The sequence below is a fragment of the Pomacea canaliculata genome, linkage group LG14, assembly GCF_003073045.1.
Source record: "Pomacea canaliculata isolate SZHN2017 linkage group LG14, ASM307304v1, whole genome shotgun sequence".
Taxonomy (NCBI): Eukaryota; Metazoa; Mollusca; class Gastropoda; order Architaenioglossa; family Ampullariidae; genus Pomacea; species Pomacea canaliculata.
The window spans coordinates 17,027,507-17,043,193 of record NC_037603.1 but is presented as its reverse complement, the minus strand read 5'-3'; the positions used below and the strand labels follow the sequence as shown (position 1 = coordinate 17,043,193).

At 38.2% G+C, this 15,687-nt stretch overlaps 1 protein-coding gene across 3 annotated transcripts in view; it reads left to right on the top strand.

The window, feature by feature from the left end:
* Positions 1-15,687, top strand: part of LOC112554850 (myosin-VIIa-like) — a 183,678-nt gene that overhangs the window by 87,267 nt on the left and 80,724 nt on the right. For all 3 annotated transcript variants that reach the window (XR_003097330.1, XM_025222903.1, XM_025222905.1), the window contains exons 18-23: positions 2,918-3,040; positions 4,210-4,317; positions 5,063-5,194; positions 7,768-7,845; positions 11,009-11,215; positions 15,382-15,468. Coding sequence is in view for 2 of the 3 variants with exons in the window: in XM_025222903.1 (XP_025078688.1) it covers positions 2,918-3,040; positions 4,210-4,317; positions 5,063-5,194; positions 7,768-7,845; positions 11,009-11,215; positions 15,382-15,468 (735 nt within the window). In the remaining variant the exon portion in view is untranslated. The remainder of the gene's footprint in view (positions 1-2,917; positions 3,041-4,209; positions 4,318-5,062; positions 5,195-7,767; positions 7,846-11,008; positions 11,216-15,381; positions 15,469-15,687) is intronic.

The window sequence follows — 15,687 nt, the reverse complement described above, 5'->3', positions numbered from 1 at the left end:
AGTTGGTGGGAGTATAGCTTCTCCAAGGACAGTGGATTATATATATACCTACCAACTGGAATTATATGTGCAAACTGTGCATGATACGTGTGAACTGTGAATTATACACGTGGACTGTGGATGATAAGTGCCAACTGTGGAATACTGACTGTCCAGTTCCTGCGTCGTCAAGAGTAAATGACTGCCGCCAAAGAGATAAGTATCCGAGTATCAATAGCAAGCCACGGTGTTGAAATAATTGCTGCTTGTGTATTGATGATTTGTGTCTTTTTTGCCTAATTATATCTTCTTTTACATACATATACTGATGCAATAACATCACATGTCATAGCAAATAGTACTTAACAGAGCAGAGCACGCGATTATTTATTAGAATTAATTGAAAGCTGTGTGTAGTGTGTGAACACTAGTCGTAGGTATTGGTGCGCCATCTGTCTGGGAACAAAGACAGATGATCAGAGCTAAGCACGTGTTGTTACTTTTCTAAAGACTTTTACTTAATGTTAATTTACTTAATAAAGATCGAGAACATTACACTGTGTAGTGAAGGGATTTTTGTAATTTCAATACCAATCAAATTTCAAATTAAAGCTAGCCGTTAAAATGGCCAAGAGAAAAGTTGATTTTGAAAACAGTCTTTCAAAGCCAATGGGAGGCTGACTACATGTTTACTAATATCAGCGGTAAACCAGTGTGTCTACTTTGTGAAGATACAATAGCTGTGACCAAAGAATATAATCTGAGACGGCATTATGAGACTAAACATCAGGACAAGTTGAAAAGCCTGAATACAGAACAGAAGCTAAAGAAAGTGGAAGAACTTAAGAGGAATCTGAGATGACAGCAGACATTGTTCACTATAGCAACATCACAAAGTGAAGCTGCTGTGAGAGCAAGTTTTATTGTGGCAGAGGAGATCGCTAAATCAGCCCAGCCATTCAGTGAGGGAGAGTTTGTGAAGAGTTGCATGATGAAAGTGTGTGAAGTCTTGTGTCCAAACATAAAGTAAATGTTTGCAAATGTAAGCCTCAGCAGAAACACCATTGCTAATAGGATTTGTGAGATGGCCGCTGATGTGAAAACACAGCTGATCGAAAAAAGCAGACTTCGTTGCATACTCTCTTGCAGTCGATGAAAGCACTGACACGATGGACACCGCACAACTTGCCATCTTCATCCGTGAAGTCAACTCTAGTCTGAATATCACAGAAGAAATATTAGACATAAAATCCATGCATGGGACAACGACAGGAAATGAGATTTTTGACAACGTATGTCACAATATAACTGACATGAACCTGCCCTGGGACAAACTTGTTGCACTTACAACAGATGGAGCCCCAGCGATGTGCGGCCCAAAGAGCGGACTAATTGGAAGGATGCGGTCACATATCCAAGAAAATTGTAGTGGGGAGTAGAAAGCATATCACTGCATAATACACCAAGAATCGTTGTGTGCTAAAGTCCTCAACATGGAGCCTATTTGTGTGAGCAACTTTTCTCTGTGATGAAGATCAACAAAACATCACACAGGAGTCGTCTTACTGATGTACACTTGCAGTCCATCCTGAGAATCTCCACAACACAGAAACTTACTCCAAACATAAACGAACTTGTTGCCAAGAAAAGATGTCAAAACGTCCACTTCTGACAAAATAAATTACGAAGAATAACTGCTAAGCCTTGGTTTGTTACTACTTTAATTTTGTTTTAATGTATGATTTTGTTTACACAAAATTAATAAAAAAATGTTTAGTTTTCTACTGTTCAATAAAAAGTTATCGGACTTAAATAATAACCTTCGGCCCGCCACCTTGTGTACGATGTGAGATTTGGCCCCCTGTGTAATTGAGTTTGACACCCCGGACTTATGGGACTTCAGGAGCTGTCAAGAAATATTTACAAATAGACCTTGATAACTATCTGTTGACAATTCTTGCTAAATTTCGGATGGGTGTATCTAACATTGCAGTTCATTATTTTAGATACAGAAGATATACTACACTTGACCTTTTATGTCCATTATGTAAATTAAATGAGAAAGATGAAGTTCATTTTGTTTTATGTTGTGAAGCCCACACCATTTTAGAACAAGATACATACAAAAAAATGGCATACTAGCCCAAATAAATTCAAAATGAGTTTGCTGCTAGCCTCATCAAATGAAAAAGTTGTTAAAAATCTGGCATTGTATCTCTTCTATGCTTCCCAGTTTAGAAAATCTACAATAGAAGACAAATAAGCAATTATGAATGCATATTTTTTCGTAAATCTACTCCTATAACCATGTATTGATGTATGTAATATTGTATTATTTTGTTGTTGCTCCCCCTTCAAAAAGGGCAATGGCCACTTGAATAAACTACTTATGACTTTTATTGTTAAGGGTGTTGCTATTGTGTCACCCAGAGGTCTTTATTTTTCACCCTTTCCACCTGTGATATGCTGGCATAACTCACACAACCAATCATCATAAGATAACCCTAGTTGCTCCACATGTAAAACCTCATACCTTCAACTCCTGTTTGGATGCTGGGTTTTTTCTTGTGTGCTCTGTGTACTTATTTATGTGTGACAGAGATACTGTTAAGCTGATTGCTTATGTTAAAGCACATTGAGCTTGCTGCTGGCAAGGAAATGCACTACAGAAATACTTTTATTGTTTGTATTATAATTATTAATTTAGCCAACTTCTATAGCCACGAGAACCATCCATCTGTCCATTACTGTCCTTTTGGTGACTGTTTTTATTTACAAAGATAAATTGAGTTGTCAATAGAGTTCTTTATTACTTTCACAAATATAGTGTTACTTTAAATATGGGTTTTAAAATAGTAAGATGGAATGACTTTAAAAGGTTTCTTCTTATGTTTTTTGGGGTTGTAAATTTTTACCTTTAGTCATATTAATTTTGCAGAAAGTGTGTCGTGGATATCTGGTGCGACAATGGGTGCAAAAGCGCATGTTGTCAGTTGTTCAGATTCAAGCAGCTGTGCGTACCATCATTGCTCGGTTACGATATCATCGGTTGTTAATAGAGGTAAGGAGCTCATGAATACATTATGTAGATTATATGATTTATAATTTTTAATTTAATTTGTTTATGATATTCTGCTGATATACACTTAAAACATAGAGTTTATGATTGATTACATTTCTTGTCTATGTGGGCAGAATGGTAGTATTGCTAACATACTTTCCGAAAGTACACAATGTTCAATGTGTAACTATTTGTATCTGCTAAAGCATCATTTTGACGATTGGAATTGATGTATAGTTTACCTGTATATGTCAACCGGTGTTTTAACGGTTAACTTCTTATTTCTTTTAAACATTTTTATGGATGTGTAGGTTACTTGTTTGGTAGCCAGTGTTTAAATGGTTAAATATTCCTATATATATATATGATGCTGCATTTGACTGTAGAGATTCGTTCACGGGGACATCTGTTTTATTCTCAGGTTGATGTTTCTGTTCTTTCAAATAAAAATTGAAAGGAAACATTTTTTTTCTTGCTTCGGGTAAGTGTAGCACTCTAGTAGTGTACTAAGTTTTGTCTTTGTTTTGTAGAGGGTACAGGTCAAACAGCTTTCAGGACTGTTCCTTTCTCATGCCGGCTGCATACATAATAGTCAGCCTTGAACTGTCCACCCTTGGCTACTGGACCTAATTTTTTACACCAGAAGTTACAGAAGTTGCCTGAGTCACTTGGGAAGGCCATGACCAGACAGTGCGGGGTGGGGGTGACCACACAGCCACTTGGCAGGGAAAGGTTGGGATGAGACCATGGGAAAAAGGGGAGATGGTTCTGGAACGTTCGACAGGGATGGGATAAGTAGTGTAGCTTTACAGTGGAGAGGGGCTTTTTGGTTTGGAAGTGAGAGTGGCGAGACGGCAGGCCAGCCGCCAAGTGAAACTCTGAATAAAATCTACAGTTGTGCAGCACTTTCGATCTTTGTGTATTCTTGAATGACTAGCCCATCCTTATGCAGCCATTAGAGACTGACGTGTTGGTTACACACACACCCTCCTTCAGCAGCAAAACAGCACTATATACCTCATATAGGTTGTATTACTATATGCCCAGATCAAAGAACACTTGCCAGATGTGTTTAAGACTGTAAATTTATCTACATGTGTATTCTAAAATGTGAAGTTAGTTTTTACTACTTTATTGTTGGGTTTTTGTTTGTTTTGTTTTTTTTATAGCACCAGAAGAGGATGGAAGCAGAGCGTTTGCGTCAGGAAGAGGAAGCAAAACTCAGGAAGAAAATGAACAATAAAAAAGCTAAAGAAGAGGCAGAACGTCACCACCAGGTTAACTGGATTTTTGTGTGTTTCTGAGTCATGTATTATTACTTTTGAGGTATGCTTCCTCTTAACTAAATTTTCTTAGCTTGTTTCGATTATGAGCTTATGTCAGGTCAATTTCAGTTATCAAGAGGGGCTTACCTGACATGAGTTCAGTGGCTGCTGCAGTCATTGTGGTGTCTAGTGCACAATGCAAAAATTACCCTTTGGGTTCAGTAAATTAGTTGTATCAAGGCCATCAGTAGTGCTGCAGATTTTGTTTTGCACTGTCATCCTGCATTTAACTGTAGCCTGGTGCACAAAACATCATCAGGTGTTAACTAGATGAAAAACTTAAGCAGTCAGCTGAACTACCTGTAGTAGCCATCTAGCTAGAAGCTAGTGACATGCTGTGTGCCTTGCTTATGGTAACTGGCTCATTTTTGTTGACATTTGTTCTGACTTCACGGTTTTGTTACTTAGAAACATCTCCATATTTCAACTGGTTCTTTCTGCTTTTTTGGAATCCCAATTTCATTATCCAATGTTATCAGAAATTATAAATCAACAACTCTTTAAGATCATTATTTGGAGGTGTGAGACATTCCAGGAAACCTGCCTGACATTTCACTTATAATCTGATTGTACATATAGTGGGGACACACATTTATTGATGAATGTGTGATTGTTTGTGCTAATTTGGGTTTGTGTTAATATAGAACTTGAATGAATATGTCCTAATATCATGTAAAATAAATTGTTATGCATGCAGGAACGTTTGATAGCAATTGAAAGAGAGGTTGAAGAACAAGTGCAGAAGCAGAGGCAAGAGGCACTCATCCGCAAGATGCAGATTGAAGAAGCAGAACGCAGTAGAAATGACCCTATAAGTGATCCTGATCTGGTAAGTTATTCATTTTGACCTTGAATTTACATTTCCATTTTTTATATCTTGCTATTGTTTTAAGTGTTAATTCATTTACAGCACAGTATATAAATATGTGCAGCACCTTCAGCAATTAAACATAGTGGGCTAGATGTGTGTGCACCATATTCAATAATTTTACTCCAAAATCATGTCAATAAAAAGAGATGCCATGCAGTCAACAGAAGCAGCACACCCTACATTATTTGGAAGCATCACATGCCCACAAGCGCATAGTACAACATAGGAAATGTACTACACCCCAAAGAGACAAGAAAGCCACACATCCAAAAACAATAACATTACCAGTAAAATCCACATAAACTCGGCATCACACATCTGGGGACTCAGCTGCTGATTCTGTTCTGTTTCTGCATCTAATCATTTTACCTCCTTTGGTGAGCAAGAGATGTCACCATTGTTGAAGTATAATCTCTGACACATTTGCCACACATAAAGACAACAAAGTAGGGGAGTTCTACAACTAGACAAGGTAACATGGAAAAAGGACATCCACATTGAACTTGGTGACTGGAATGCAATGGGCAGGATTGGTGGGTGAAATAATAATAATCAGTGACAGGAGCTTCAGACATTTAGAGTTTGTGCAGGGCCATTAGCTCACCTGAGCCAGTACCTTACATTCCCTCAAAAAATCAAGGACAGCCACTTAGAATTCTCAAGATGGTTTGGTCCATAATCAGATCTTCATCCTTCTGCCTAGACTTCAAAACCAATTCTAGAAGGTCAATATGAGAACATATCCAGGCGCTGACATAGTCACCATGACCTTATCTTTATGAATGGGAGGCTGAAAGTAAAGTGCCTTTCAAACACACCATGAATTCACTTTGGGAGAAGACCCAAACATCGAAGAGATCTTTAAGGCCACAGTCAGAGGTAAATTCACTGCTCTGAACTTGGTGGACTGTGATATATACACCCTAGCTGGAAAAATCAAAGAGATGCTACTGTCAACAGCCCGGAAGTTTTAGGGTGTCAAAAGAAGAAACAACATTAGGTCACAAGCAACATCCTAGATCTCTGTGACCAAAGTAGGGCTTTGAAGAGAGAAAGGAAAAGCAAACCCGAAGCAGTTTCCAAATACAAAGAAGTGAACCGTAAAGTGTACCATCAAGAAAGGAATGAAGGCAGCTTAGGGAGTACTGGATTGAGAGCCAGCACTGTAACATAAAGGAAGGTATGGCATGGGGTGACAGCAAAAAGGTCTACCAATGCCTCTAGGAAATTCTGACTATCCTGGATTCTGTTCTATCTTTCAGATGGCTTTAGTGTTCCACGTGGTGGACTTGTGGCTGTGACAGCAACTCCACCCTGTCTTTGGAACAGGTGTTTTCAGTTTATCTTGTTCCATCTTGCTAGCCTTGTGATTCAGACTTGCTATCTGCTTTCCAAGCTCTTTTTTACTGTTGTGTTCACTCTTAAGGTCCAGCTTCATATCATTCATGTAGTTCTTCAGCACAACAAGGAAATTGTTTTCAGTTGTGCCCGTGGCCGTGATGGCATCCCAGCGTTTGAATAGACCAGGAGTCTGGGCTACTTGCCAGTCTTCTGCTCAATCCTACTTCCGCTTCTTGATGTCTTGGCTGGCAAGTTTTTGGTTAGTCCTCTATCACAGGTCTATGTTGGAGATCTTCTCGGGCCATCTGATGTTGAGGATGTGGCACAGACATCTTTTGACGAATGTCTGAATCTTGGTAGTGATGGTGTTTGTCATATGCCATGTCTCAGATCCATATAGAAGGACTGAAGGTAGTACATAGTAGTCACGCATTCTCATCTTTTATGAGGCTAATCCCCATGTTTGTCCCTGTATCAGGGACACTTTGCTGTTTTACTCACAGCCTCAGGTATAATAGTGGCCTTTTAAGGTACTACAAAGTTTTTTAACACATTAATTTCTCTTTCATATCATCCTTTTTTCTTCTTGTTTGTTTATATTGTTATTGGTGTTGCTAATGTATAATCTGGGCATCTTGTTTTTAAGCATTTTGATGAAGTGAAAGTCTCTCTTTGCCATGATTTAGCCTTAGTTGTTAGCACGGAATAAAACTCAACCAATGAACCATAATTTTTATGTGTGCATCATGCCATAGGACACAGACTGGACACTGCTTAACTCCTCTGACCCCAGTGTGTAAAATGCCTTACCCCTATCATTTCGTACACTGCTGTTTTGTTCAAATGTACTGAGTTCACTATAAATGGTGTATAATGCTTATTATTATTTATTATTCTACAATCTATAACTTTTAGTATAAGTAGTAGCTTCAATTGATCTGTTTTTTAGAACCATAAAAACAAAAAGTCAATATTCAATAATATATGGAGAGAGAAAATGAAAGTTGATTAAATTCAGTGTCAGATGGTGAATTATGAGTGTGGGGAAAATGTCATTTCTTAATGAATTATTTTGTAATCTGTTTCTTTATATTACTTTTATTTATACATATTTTTCTATTGTGTTACTAAAACTGTAATGGTTGATTTTTTGATGTCTAATTTTGATGGTTATACTTATTTTTAACCAGGTTGATAAACTCTTTGATTTCGGTGATGGCTCAGATAGTAATCAGCGAACTGAAGTGGAAACAACAACAGCATTTGGGGTAAGTGTAAAGATGTTCTCATTCTCTTCTCAGTCTCCTGAGTGTTTATAATTACCAAGATGTATACTTGTATCTCCTTCATGGTTGCACTTTACCTGTCAGCATCATTATTTACATAATCTTACCATTTTCAGACTTAGAATTGGACTTTGTAGGCTGCAAGCCTATCAGCACTTTGTTTTGATGCATGCTTCTGTCTGATTATGTGGAACAGCCTTGTAGACATCGGGCCTAATGTATATGCATAAACTACATCCCTTAACTCAGCGGTTCTCAACCTGTGGGGTGCGCCTCCCTGGGGGGCACGACGTGCTTACAAGGGGGGCGCGAAGGTGGTCATTTTTTTAAAGTTTTTTATACCGGTATTAGTGAAATTAGCTTATATTGCTGGCTAAGGGGGGCGCACAGACGTACCTTTGTTCGTCAGGGGGGCGTCACAAGTAAAAGGTTGAGAACCGCTGCCTTAACTGTTACCAACTGGCGGCAATTAAGCTGGTCCATTGATAGCGATCATCAGGGTTAATAGCTAGATAGATGAAGTGGCCAACCTTTTAGAGTTAGACCTTTCTTGAGCAGTGACGAACAGTTCCTGTATAGAACAACCACTCCACTCCTTGATGTTTGCAAACTAGTTCTTTCTCTGTCCATCTTGGTATCAATCCTCTTCAAAGGTACCCTGAAGAACTGACAGAGTCATGCTGTCACATCTCCAAAGCAAACCAGCAGGGGCACTTCAAAGTTGTGAAAAGAGATTCTTGGTGTCCTAACAGGGCTATGACCATGCTTTGTACCAAATTATAGGTTTTGCATTCCATGTACAAGATTCAGAGCAGCTTCTTCAGGCACTTGGTCTTAAATGCCTATATTCTCCTCTCTGTATCTGCAAGCGGAGTCCACCTCTTGCATCCATACAAACTACAAGGGACTTTGTACAGTCTGAACAGCAGCAAATCTGATGAAAAAGACCATTACTGGGCCTCCTACCTATGAAAATAGAGGTGTGATGGTCATCAAGTATTTTTGCAAGATGTCGAACAGGTGAATAGAAGCCCCCATAACAAATCCTCACTGTTGTGTGAAAGAAAGCTCCCATTTGATTATTCAGTAGTACTGCACTCATTGAGCTCTTTCACAATGCTTGAATAACTTCATGTTTAATTTTTGCATCACTTGTCAAAGACTCTTGTCCCAGACTCTCAAATGCCTGTTTAAACCCTTTTGAAGTTGCGAAGTGATCTCGCAGGTGTTGTAGATTTGTTTTCACAGTTTGACATTTGAAGACCTGTTAAAATATGCTTAGTTTGACATTTGAAGACCTGTTAAAATGTGCTTCTGCCTGGTCTGAAGTCAGTCTGTTCTTCTGCTAGCAGTTCTTCAATGGTGATATTGATAAAATTCAGGATTATTTTAGTATCAATTTGCTTGGGTGGCTCTTGCTTGACCAGCTTTACTGAGATGTTGTTAATGCCAACTCCCTTCAGATTGCATACAACTGTCTAAACTTCTTCACTTAAAGGAAAGGATATAAGTAGAGCAATTAGACGCCTGAGAGTAGATCAAAATTTACTGACATCAAGAAATTGCAAATCAGCTAGGCTCTACTTTGGAAATGACTTCCTCTTCATCACAGTATTCTGCAGCTTTTCAACATGTGAAAGCTTGCAAAGAATCAATATGATGCAGCTTCCAGTCTGATAACTTGTAAGCCTACAACACTGATTTCTTGGTGTCTGAACATAAATAAGCACTTCCAAAGTGCTTCCACTTGGCCCCAGGACCAGACAGTATTTCATACCAAATCATAATTAAGCTCCCACAATCAGCAATGAGGACATTTCTAGTGATTTTCAATCGTATATGGAGCTCGGGAAACTTTCCTAAGGCTTGGCACGAGGCTATAACAGTCCTTATACTAAAACCAGGAAAAGATCCCTCAGATCCAAAAAGTTACCATCCCATTGCTTTAATAAATTGTCTCTGCAAAGTTTTAGAAAGGCAGGTAAATTCACAATTGCTTTAAGTGCTAGAATCCCAGAATCTCATTTCAAACGTTCAGTTTGGTTTTCAGAAAAATTGTAGCACTACAGATGAAATGGTCTGATTTGAAACATTTATAAGAGACACCTTTATTAAGAAAGAACGTGTCATAGGAGTATTCTTTGACCTAGAAAGGGCTTACGACACTGTATGGAGGCAAGGAATTTAAAGTTACAACACCCCTCTTTCACCTATTATCTACCATTTTAAGTTATTCTTGCTTATGTTGGCTTTTATTGTTTAGGATGTTGTTATCATATAACCTCTGGTTTTTGTGCTCCTAAACATTTTAATGTATGATTGTTTTATCTCTCTGTGATATAGCCTTAGTTGCTGGCATGGTGCAAAACACAACCAACCATCCTGCCAGCTCCTCCTTGGACTCTTTCAGTAGATTCATACAGATCTCACAGCCTACACCAGTGACATCATCTCTTTCTCCAACACTTGCAGGAAATTCTTTTGGACTGTCCTGGTTCTATCTTTACAGATGGTTTCAATGTTCCAAACGGTAGATCTGTAATTGCAGCAGCAATTCCATCCTGCCAACCACAACAATCCTTTTCAACCTGATGCTTAATCTTATCTGTGGAACTTCACACAGTCTTGTTAGCTTTGCAGAATGTACACTGCTGTTCAGAGCAAAACGTCTTGATAATTTCACATTCATTTTCTGCTCTACAAGTTCTTCTTTCCTGTCATTTTGACTACCCTCTTGTGGTGTAGCTCCATGTGGCTCTTGTTTTTATTCCTGGCAATTTTCAAGCAGGCTATGCCATCAATGCTGCTTGCCAGTGTCCTGGTCAATTTCAGTCACTGGTGTCATCTGACTTAAGTCTATCTTCACAGCCTGTGTTCAGTCTCTGTGGCAATGCCATTCTGGGTCAGAACCCAGTTTCTTGAAAATATATTGTTCTTAATGTATGTGAATCTTGAATGATGTATGGTTATGACTTCTTTTGATTTCTTACTGTGAAGTAACGTTTGTTGTTCCTTAGAATCGAATACAGTAAGATGTATTTGGTATGTTGAGTAATAAAGTTCTTGATATGTATTAATTGTCAATATGTTTTTTTGGTTACTCTATCCTTTTACTTTATCTATTTTGTTTTCTCTATTCTTACAGTACTTGAAAAATGGAACTGTTGACCCAGGGGAGATATCAACAGTCATTCCTATGCCTGCAGACAGAGATGATGGTGATATTGATATTTCTGAGTACAAGTTTTCTAAGTTTGCAGCTATGTACTTCCAGTACAATGCTACACATACCTACATTCGTCGAGCCCTAAAACAACCTCTCTTACCGCTTCATAATGAGGGTGACCAGTTGGTGAGTTTTTCTTCAACAAGCAGTATGTTGACTCATTCCTTACTAACAAAAAGCAAAGCGATTCATCACAGAACTGAAGTGGTATTATTAAGTACAATGTGTTTTGATATTTAATAATAAATGCTAAATTTGTAAAGTGCATGCTCTTAAGGAGTATGTTCTTAGCACCTAAGAACAAAACATGGACAGCATATGAGGGACAGGAAAACAAATAACATATGAACTATAAAAGAATAAACAACGGTACTAATGATGAATTAAAAACAAGTACAGAAAAGGCAAAAAGGAACCAAAATAACGAGAACAAGAGCTGGGATTAACATGATATTGCAAAAGGAAGGGTTTGAAAAAGGATTAGCATTATGGCAAAGGTTGTTAGAGTAATGTTTCGGAAGAGGTGCATTTTCAGTATATATTTAAAGGATTCAATAGTGGATAGGTAGCGGATACAGAAAGGAAGAGAGTTCCATGGTTTCGCTGCACAATAATTAAAAACCTGTGGCTATATGTTATTGTTCTGGTGACAGGAAGAGTAAGAAGAGAATCATCAGACGAGGAGCGGATTTCTCTAGGTAGGACATAAGGGAAGAGCAGTTCAGAGAAATAATCAGGGCAGATGTCAGCAAAGAAATTAAAACATAGCACAGACAGTTTGTACTGAATGCGAGAACGATGGGTAGCCAGTGCAGAAAACGAAGGGGAGGGGTGGCATGGTCCCATTTCCTAGCTCTAAGCACCAGACGTGCAGCAGAGTTTGTGAATAAGGTATGCAGGACAGCCAGCAAGCAAAGAGTTGCAGTAATGAAGGCTGGATAAAACAAACACACAGACACAGTGTTGGTAGTGTGCATAGACAGAATGTGTCGGATGACACTGATCTTGCATAGCTCATAATAGGCAGACTGAAAGATAGCTGTAACTTGTTTATCAAGAGTCATGTCTGCAGTGACAATGAATCCCAGATTCCTGACGGAGGACACGAAGGTGATGTCTGTTTCACCCACCTTGATGTGATTTGGTGGACAAACGAGTGAAGCTGGATTTTTTTCTTCTCAAACCTAGGTCTTTCGTTTATTTACACCTATTAACCTCCAATAAAGACAGCTATTATTGACACACTGTTTTGAGGAGCATTTTAAACAAAATTTAAGTGATGTGATTTGCAAGAAATGAATTTTTTTGTTTTCTTGTTCAAAATTGAAATGAAAGATGGTAAATGTATGGAACAGAGAGCTCCTGTTGTGAAAGTAGGTTACCAGGCAGAAATTAACAAAAATATCTTGACACAACATATTCAAACAATGAAATATTTTATCAGTATATACATTAGACTTCAAATATTACTTACTATTTTCTTGTCATTTTTGGCTGTTGGAGTACAAATTCATGTCAGATTGAGTAATTGACAACCGCCTTGAACGTAATAATACTAAATATCACATAGCACATTTGTATGGCGCCTTTTTCAGCATCAGCGAGACTCAAGGCACTTTACATATAGGCATGCAAGGACACCATATTAATTTATATATATAATATTAATAAACATTGCGCTTAACCAACTGATTCATTGCCTACTTTCAATTATAACAAAATTCCTGATTGGCTGACTATTTTAACTCCCTAAAGTAAGTAATTCATAGTAGAACAATTCCTTAAGGTACCAACGGTTTCTTCCCTTCTTTATTAGTTCATTTATTCTCAGCACAATGTGTTTGTGACACCATCCTGTTTGCACTAGAGTGTGCGAATCAGGCACAAGTACTTTATAAAATGTTTCTAGCCGACCAAATGCTCTGTATTATAACTTTTTATGGAAATATAAAGCATATTTTGATCAAGTCTACTTGTTCATTGGGTCACCAGTCATTTTGATCAATATCTCTCTAGTCATGTCTATCACACACCTGAGTCAAACCAACCTTGCCATGGCGCATCAGTCTACATCATCTCAACACCGAAGTAAAATCACTCAAAGCACAAAAAGACAATCATTGATGACATGAGTAGCTATTGACATTAAATGTCATTAACAGCCATGTGTTGTTCACGCAAGTTCAGCCATCATCTTACTAAACAAAAGTGGCCACTTGGCAGTACACATTCAGTGAACAAATCTCACAGTAGCACATAAACACAATTTTTTCATAAATCATTTTTTAAAGCCTTTGTCTTGATTATTTTTTGTTTGTATTAAATATATACAGATTTTGGGTTAACGTAGTCATGGCAGGATCTTTTCTACACAGGCAGGTGGCAGAAACGGCTAAAGGGATGTAAATTTGGGTTGTAATGATTGTGCTCCAATGAACAAGCAGTCATTTTCAAAATGTACTTTACTTCTTTTTTATGTTTCTGTAAGAGTTTGCATTATAGAGTAAACAAGTCAGTCATTTAAAGTCTATTTTAGAATTAATGTATTTAACACTTTCAACGCCCAACTTCTGCAAAAATTTTTAATAGTCATAACAAAACAAAGGCTGTGAAAATATAATCTCAAATAATAATAGAATTGAAAATATAGACGTAAATTATGTGATTTAATTGTACCTGTCATAGTGCTTATCAAAAGGATTGTAAATCACCTCTATTTGCCCTCTCTCGCCATGCCTCAGCAGATCCCGCCAAAACCAGCAACAACGCCAGACTACCGGCCATATAAATCCATAGAGCGCTGAAAAAGATGTTGAGAAATACCTCCAAGTTGGTGCACGCAGGAACGTAATGTTCTGCCACAAATACCATCTGGACCGGAGGCCTTGCGAATATTTACTCGCTGAAATAGCTCCACAACGAACATGACAAATCTCAACCGTCTGTACAGGGTGAAGAGAACTAAGCACATCTTTAATTTGCACTGAGAAGTCATGAGACTCGAAACAAGCAAAGAAAGCATTAGGGGCATTAGATAGGGCCGAACTGTGAACGCCTGAGATCAAGATTTTGGCTTTCGACCCCTTACTCCGATTGTCAATATTGGCCATGTTCTTGAGTCCCTGCCAATCTACTCGGATGTTACCTGTAGCAAACTGAGACTCTATTTTTGACTTGTGCTTCACCTTGGCCCAACGGATAGCATCACGGACCTCTCTATGTACCAATTTTCTGTCGTGGGCAGAACCCGGGAAGAACACATGTTTCTTTTGTTAAGCACTGCTTTTAGACCTTTGGTCACCCAAGGTTTGTTGTAAGGATAAAGCACAAACTTCTTTGATGGAATGGTGCAATCTACACAAAAGGCGATATATGAAGAGATGATGTTTCCTAAGTCGTCCAGATTAGGACATGCTTCTAAAAAGACATCCTAGTTAGTACATTCAAATCAGCCTTGTAAGCTTGCAACACTGTCTGAGGTCCAGCATTGAGTGTTAATGAATTGTTCGGCGCATCTGTCTGAACACAGGTTTATAAACGGGTACTAGATGCACACTCAGATAATAGGACGCACCCAGACTGGGCAGGGGTAGAGATCTGTACACACGTGGTACAGTTTCGTAAACAAAGTCGAGTGTGGTCTGACGCAGGGTAGTAGGACATGTCACATACTGGTTGTAGGTCTGAAGAACCGATGTTAGGTCACAGTGATTGAAATCTCCTAATATAAACTTAGGAGCATCAGGAAAAATCGAGTCGTGATTGTGAGTCACATCTGCGATGCACCGTAACGCATTGGAAACATTTGCCCTAGGATGAATATACACAAGGGTAAAAAACAACTGGGGGAATTCTCTCGGGAGGTGAAATGGGCGAAGCGAAATCATGAGAAGTTCAAGGTTGTGAGTACACATCCTTAATAACCATATTACAGTACCTGTTGTTGACATAGGAACTAGTACTAGGAGGATGAAGAAAATGCAGTTCAGACATTTTCGTTGCATTCTGCAATGCCAACACATTTTTTATTAATATATACAAGAAATATAATGTATTGGAATTTCATTGACCGTTTGATGGAGATCCAACCTACCATGACAATGTATCTTTACTCCTAACTGTGTGTATAAATGTCTGTATGAGTATGTATGCCTGCCCTTGTGAGCAAAAGAAAAATTTCTGTCTTGGGTATCCTCGACAGACAATAAAGTCTGATTTGATTTGAAATGTTCTCTTCTGAAGGTTTAAATTATATTTGATGGGATAGGATATTTCTGAATCTTTACTTCCAGGCTGCTCTGGCTGTTTGGATTGTCATCTTGCGCTTCATGGGAGATCTGCCAGAACCCAAGTATCACACTGCAATGGCAGAAACAAAGGTTTTATTTTTCCGATTGTAATATGAAATGTAAATTCAGCAAACATAATTTTAAATTAAGTGTGGGTGTCAAATATATTGTTGTAGAAGTATCCTGCAATGGATACTTAGAAAAGTAAGCATTATTTCCAATGATGAAACACAAAACTATAACTTAAACTTCACGACAAGAAGTTGTGGCAATGATTGTTCCAGGTTTTGTTAATGTTATTCTTGCATT